This window comes from Miniopterus schreibersii (assembly GCF_964146895.1).
Source record: "Miniopterus schreibersii genome assembly, chromosome: 20".
In the NCBI taxonomy this organism is placed as follows: Eukaryota; Metazoa; Chordata; class Mammalia; order Chiroptera; family Miniopteridae; genus Miniopterus; species Miniopterus schreibersii.
This window is the reverse complement of record NC_138122.1, coordinates 27,356,659-27,362,168: the sequence shown is the minus strand read 5'-3', so window position 1 is coordinate 27,362,168 and position 5,510 is coordinate 27,356,659. Positions and strand designations below refer to the sequence as shown.

Genomic DNA, 5,510 nt, shown 5'->3' with positions numbered 1-5,510 from the left:
TACACGTCTCCAGGTAGATAGGCTTTTCAGTGGAGATAATCAAGAAATAAGTTTTTATTTGTGGGTGTTTTTAAAAACCTTTCCTCTTTCGTTTTTAATGCACGAAGGGCTCCCCTGGGTTTCCCCTTAAATTACTTCACCTGCCTAGTTGGTGTTCCTTGAACTTGACCCCCGAGCGGCCAGGCTCCCCGCTCCTGTGTGCCCCAGACCCTCATATCCACATGGGGTGGCGCCCGACCCCGGTGCCCCGCTCGAGTGTTGTTGAGATGAGGGTGGTCATGGGCACCGGGCTTAATTCCTAAACACCCTTTATAGATCTTTAGGACACAGGCCGCCCGACCTCAGGCTCCTGTCCCCCTTAGGAAGCACTTAGTAAATGCTCAGAGGTCCTAAGAGCTCCCTGTCCAACGTGGGGCCTGGCATCATCAGACCCCACGGAGAACTTGGGCATATTTAATCCGTTTCCCAGGGCTCTAGGCCTGGCCCGTGCCCTTGGGCCCTTCGGTGAGAACCTGAGGTCAGCTGCGCTTCTGACCACCTGGGCCTGGGCTGCTCCAGGTCTTCCCAGGAACACACCTGAAGGCAAACACAGGAGAGCCGGGCGCCGCGAGGCACCAGGCCGGTTCACTTCCCCCTGCTGACCATGGATACTTGGTTCCGTCCAGGCCTACAGCCTGTTCTGGAAACATCTCCCTGGCCTGAGGTCGCTGCAAAGTCAGCACACCTGGGCCGGACGCTCCGTCCAGGTACGGCCTGACCCCCGCGAGCCAACCCAGCAGGACTCACTTAACTCTCTCCCTTCTCTACAGATATTACCACAGTGTGTCCACGCTTGTACCCAAACCGGGCCCTCACGGCCAGCTGCCGAGGGGTCACAGAGCCCGAGTCCCAACCTCACACACTTCCTGCGCATGCCTCCCCTGAAACTCGAAATTAAATGACCCTGCCCCGCTGGGCTCTGCCCATCGACCACGTGGCCGGATAGATGAGCAGTAATCTACGGGGAGGGGGGGCCACACTCAGGATCTGCTGGGAAAGCCGACGGAGGGAGAAAGTTTTCTCTCTTAACGCACCAGGGACTGGCAGCAAACTAAAGAACATAGTTTATTTTTAATAAAATAGAGGAGCGAAAATATCATCACATCATCTAGGTCACACGCGCAGGCAGGTCCGCGCTCTCCCGCGGGTGGGGTGGGGGGTAAACTAGCCCTTCGCCGGGGGCTTCTAGATCGCGTCCTGACAAACATTTGGTTCACAACAAAAAGAGTCAATAAGCCCTTTGGATCCTTCTGAAGGATCCCTCCCCCCTGCCCCCCTCCCTCCCTCCCGCAAATCAGTGCAAACCGGTGACCTGGGGCTCGGTTTCCATGAAACAGCCACAAAGTGTGACAGGGAGGGGCTCCGGAGGGCCGGGCCCCTCGCTCTTTTGTTGGGAGGTTTCTTTTCTCGTCGATACACAGCCAACGACGTGTTTCTCTCTTTATTTTCACGGAAAGAGGGGGGGGAAATGTATTGCACACGGTTGGCCTTGACAAATGTGAGGTTCGGTGGACGCTTCTGCCCCGGGAAAGAGGGAAAGAGAGAGAGAGGGAGGGAGGGAGAGGGAGAGAGAGGGTTTGGGGAGGCCTGAGGCTCCTGTCTGTTTTAAGGGGCGCCAAGCCCCCCAGAGTGCGCTGGGCTGTCAGGCTCCCTTTTCTTCCTGTTTGCCCCGAGCTGCCCCCTCCCAGCTGCCTCCCTGAGGGTGGCCCCGGGGTGGCTGGGGCTGAGGGACCCTCCCTGAGCGTCTCTCTCTCTCTCTCCCCCCCACCCCCAGCCCAGCAGAGGCTCTTTCATCTGCAAACAAGTTATCAGCTCCCATTTGCAAGCGCCCAGGGCTGCCCGCCGAGCTTCTGAACCCGAGTCTCCCTCGGGGGGCGGGCGCGTCCCCACGACCGGGGCGCACGAGCGGCTCCTCCCCGGGGCGCTCGCCCGGCTCCACGGCCCGCGGGGGCGCAGCGTCCTGGATTCCAGCGTGAAAACTTTTCTTTAATGATTATTTTTTTCTTTTTACTTTTATTTAAAAACCAACCCACCGACCCACCAGAGAAAGCGCCAGGTTTGGCTCTGCCGCGCGCTGTCGCCGCGGTGGGACAGTCCCCCTCCCCGTCCCGGTCCGGCCCGGTTCGGCCCGGTTCTGCCCGGCTCACACGCAGGTGGGAGGCTGCGCGGGGATTTCGCACTTCCCCAGGTACGTCTTTGGGGGGTGCTGCGCCTTTTTGTAAATCCCGCCGTGCGCGATGCCGCCGGCCGCCTTGCGCGCGCCCCTCTTGGCGAACCGGCGGCTGCAGACGCCGCGCCAGGACTGCAGCGTCTTGGCCGTCCAGATCCACACGCCGCTGGTGATGCCCACGACCAGCAGCATGAAGATCTTCAGCAGCGAGACCTCCACGGCGGGGATGGACGCGGCCATGAGGCAGTCCAGGCTCTTGGTCTGGTGGTCCACGCGGCACTTGCGCTGCGCCGCCAGCGCCTTCCAGTACTCCACGTTGAGGCGCTCGTAGAAGTAACAGGCGATCACGCAGGTGGCCGGCACCGTGTACAGCACGGAGAACACGCCGATCCTCACCATGAGCTTCTCCAGCTTGTCCGTGTTCTCGCCGCCCGTCTTCATCACCCGGCGGATGTGGAAAAGCGCCACGAAGCCCGAGAGGATGAAGGACGTGCCCAGGACGAGGTAACAGGCCAGCGGCACCAGCACGAAGCCCGTGAGCGCGTTCACGTCCATGCTGCCCACGTAGCAGACGCCCGTGAGCTCGTCGCCCGCCACCCGGCGCATCACCAGGATCAGGATGGTCTTCACGGCGGGGATGGCCCAGGCCGCCAGGTGGAAGTAGCTGCTGTTGGCCTCGATGGCCTCGTGGCCCCACTTCTTGCCCGCGGCCAGGAACCAGGTGAGCGTGAGGATCACCCACCAGAGCGAGCTGGCCATGCCGAAGTAGTAGAGCACCAGGAACACGAGCGTGCAGCCGGTGCTCTCCAGGCCCTCCTGGATGACATAGAGCTGCCCGCTGTCGCGGTCGCAGGCGATGCTCTCGGCGCCCGCGAACAGGCGCACGATGTAGCCCAGCGAGGACACGCAGTAGCACATGGACAGGAAGATAATGGGGCGCTCGGGGTAGCGGAAGCGGTCGGGGTCTATGAGGAAGGTGAGCACCGTGAAGGCGCTGGAGACGAAGCACAGGACGGACCACACCGCCAGCCAGACCACGGCGAAGCGCTTGTCGTCGCGGCTCCAGTACACGTCCACGCCGGGCGTGCAGAGCGGCGCGCAGGACGCGCTCCTCTCCACGCGGTGGAACTTGCCCGGGTTGGCGCAGCCCGCGCGCCCCGCGCCGCCGTCCTTCCGCGGGGGCTCCTGCGCGCCCGGGGGCCGCTGCGGCCGGAAGAGCGGCGGGAACAGGCCCGAGCCGCGGGCGGGCTCGTCCGAGCCGTTGTTGGGGGCCTCCATGCACAGGTAGTTGGGGTCGTTCTTGCTCGGGAGGCGGCCGCAGTCCAGCGAGTCGGGCCACTTGAAGTTGAACTGCGCCATGATGGGCGAGCACTTGAGCCGGGCCTGCTCGCACATGACGCGGCAGGCGGGGATGGGCGCGGAGACCTGCTCGGTGCACATGGGCGCGTACAGCGAGCACAGGAAGAAGCGCAGGTGGCCGTGGCAGCCGTACTCCACCAGCGGCGCGAACTCGTGGAGCTGGATGGCGGCCTCGCGCTGGTTCTCGTGGCCCATCAGGTTGGGCATGCGGGTCATGTTGTAGCCGATGTCCTGGCACATCGGGATCTCGATGGGCTGGCACCTGCCGTCGCCCGGACGCTCCATGTCCATGGAGCCGATGGCGGCGCACGACCCCATCACCTGCAGGACCAGCCACAGGCGGGGGCCGGGGCGCTGCCGCATGGTGCCGTCGGAGGCGCCCTGGCGGGGAGGCGCGCGCCCCTCAGAGCCGCCGCTGCCGGGGTCGGGCTGCCGGCCTCGGGTCCGCGTCCCCGCCCGGGCCCCCGCCCATGCCCGCCCAGCCTGGGCCCCGCTCCCCGCGCCCCGCGCCCGGCCTCCGCCGAGGTGGGGGGCCCGCGGCGCGGAGCGGCGAAGTTGGCGAACAATACCGGGAAGCGGGGGCGGGGGGGCCCGGAGCCCTCGGCGCGGGTCTGCGAGTCTCCGGCGGCAAACTTGGGCCTCTCCCGGGGGCGCCCGGCTGGCTGGTCCCGAGCGGGCGCGCGGCGCGGGCGCACGGTGGCCGGGCCAGCGCGCCCCGGCTCCTCCCTCCCCGCGCGCCGGCCTCGGCCCGGCCCGGCCCGCAGCTGTTCCGCGGTTTGCGTCCCGGGGCGAGAAGACTCGCAAAAAGGCGAAGGGGGAGAAGCGGGGCGGCGACAGGCCCCGCCCCCGGCGCGCCCCGCCCCCGCCGCTGCTTTGCATGAGAAAGCGGGGCGGCCCCGCCGCCCGCTCCCGCGCCCCGCCGCCCGCTCCGGGCCCCGCGGGGCGCAGCGCCGTCCCGCCCGCGTCGCCGCCCGGCTGCGACACCCCCGCCCGGCGCCCGCCCCGCCCCGCCCGCCGCTCCCTCGCGCTCTCCCCGCCCGCCTCCAACTTTGCGCTCGCCGCCTCCCTCCCGCCCGCCTGCGCCCCCTTTCCAGGGGAGAGGGAGGGGGTCCCATCGGGATTGTCCCCGGCACCCTGCGCCTCTCGCCGCCTCCTGCCTGCGCCCCAGGTCCCGGCGAACCCCCCGGGTGCCGAGGTTATCGGAAGTTCGGAGACTGGCCGGAGAAGGGGGCGGGGTGCCCGCGCCAGGGGGTTGGGGGCGCATCTTCCCTGGTTTTATGGCGGGTCCCGGGCAGAGGGCGCTTTCAAAGCGAGATGGGATTTGCGTTTTATGGCCCCGACCATAAAGTGGCCCTTCAGCTTGTAAACCTGCCCGCGCCGTCCGAGGCTGGGAGTCCCCGGCCTGCGCTCCGGGCTCGGCCCGGCTCCGGGGAGGGCCTGCCTTTGAAATTTCAAAGAGGAGAGCTGAGGCCGGGGGGAGGGGCTCTGGGAATCGGAGTTCTAGGGCCGCTGGAGCGAGGTCTCCGCAGAGGAGGGAGGGGGAGGGGCAGGACGCCTCCTGGGGCTCTGACGCCCCCCCAGCCCCGGGAGGCGCGGGCTTGGCTTGTACAATGGTGACCCCCCCCGCCCGCCCCCAACAGGGCCTCGGAGCTGAGGGGCCTCGCGCCGGGCAGGGCTGGTGGTTTCTCCTCGGCGGCTGAGTTTATTTATTATAGGAAGTCATTCGCTCCTCGGGTATTTATATTATTTGGCGAGTGATTTGTCCGGCCCGCGCCCTCCTTGGCTAGAGACGCGTAAGGCGATGCGGAGTCGGGGCTGAGAAGTGGGAGGGCGCTGCGTCAGCGGATCCCGGGGTCCCCGCCTCCCTGGGGAGGCCCGCGCGCCGCTCAGGGTTCGTGGAAAGTGGCGCGAGCATCCTGGGCTGAGGCCTTACCCACCCCCT

The 5,510-nt window shown here is 66.6% G+C and overlaps 1 protein-coding gene across 1 annotated transcript; it reads right to left on the bottom strand.

Annotated features, from left to right (window-relative positions):
* Window positions 1-2,064: 2,064 nt before the first annotated feature.
* On the bottom strand, window positions 2,065-4,464 carry FZD10 (frizzled class receptor 10). Its single transcript, XM_081123589.1, has one exon. The coding sequence runs from the start codon at window positions 4,445-4,447 to the stop codon at window positions 2,183-2,185; it is 2,265 nt and encodes a 754-aa protein (XP_080979715.1). The 5' UTR covers window positions 4,448-4,464; the 3' UTR covers window positions 2,065-2,182.
* Window positions 4,465-5,510: the final 1,046 nt, after the last annotated feature.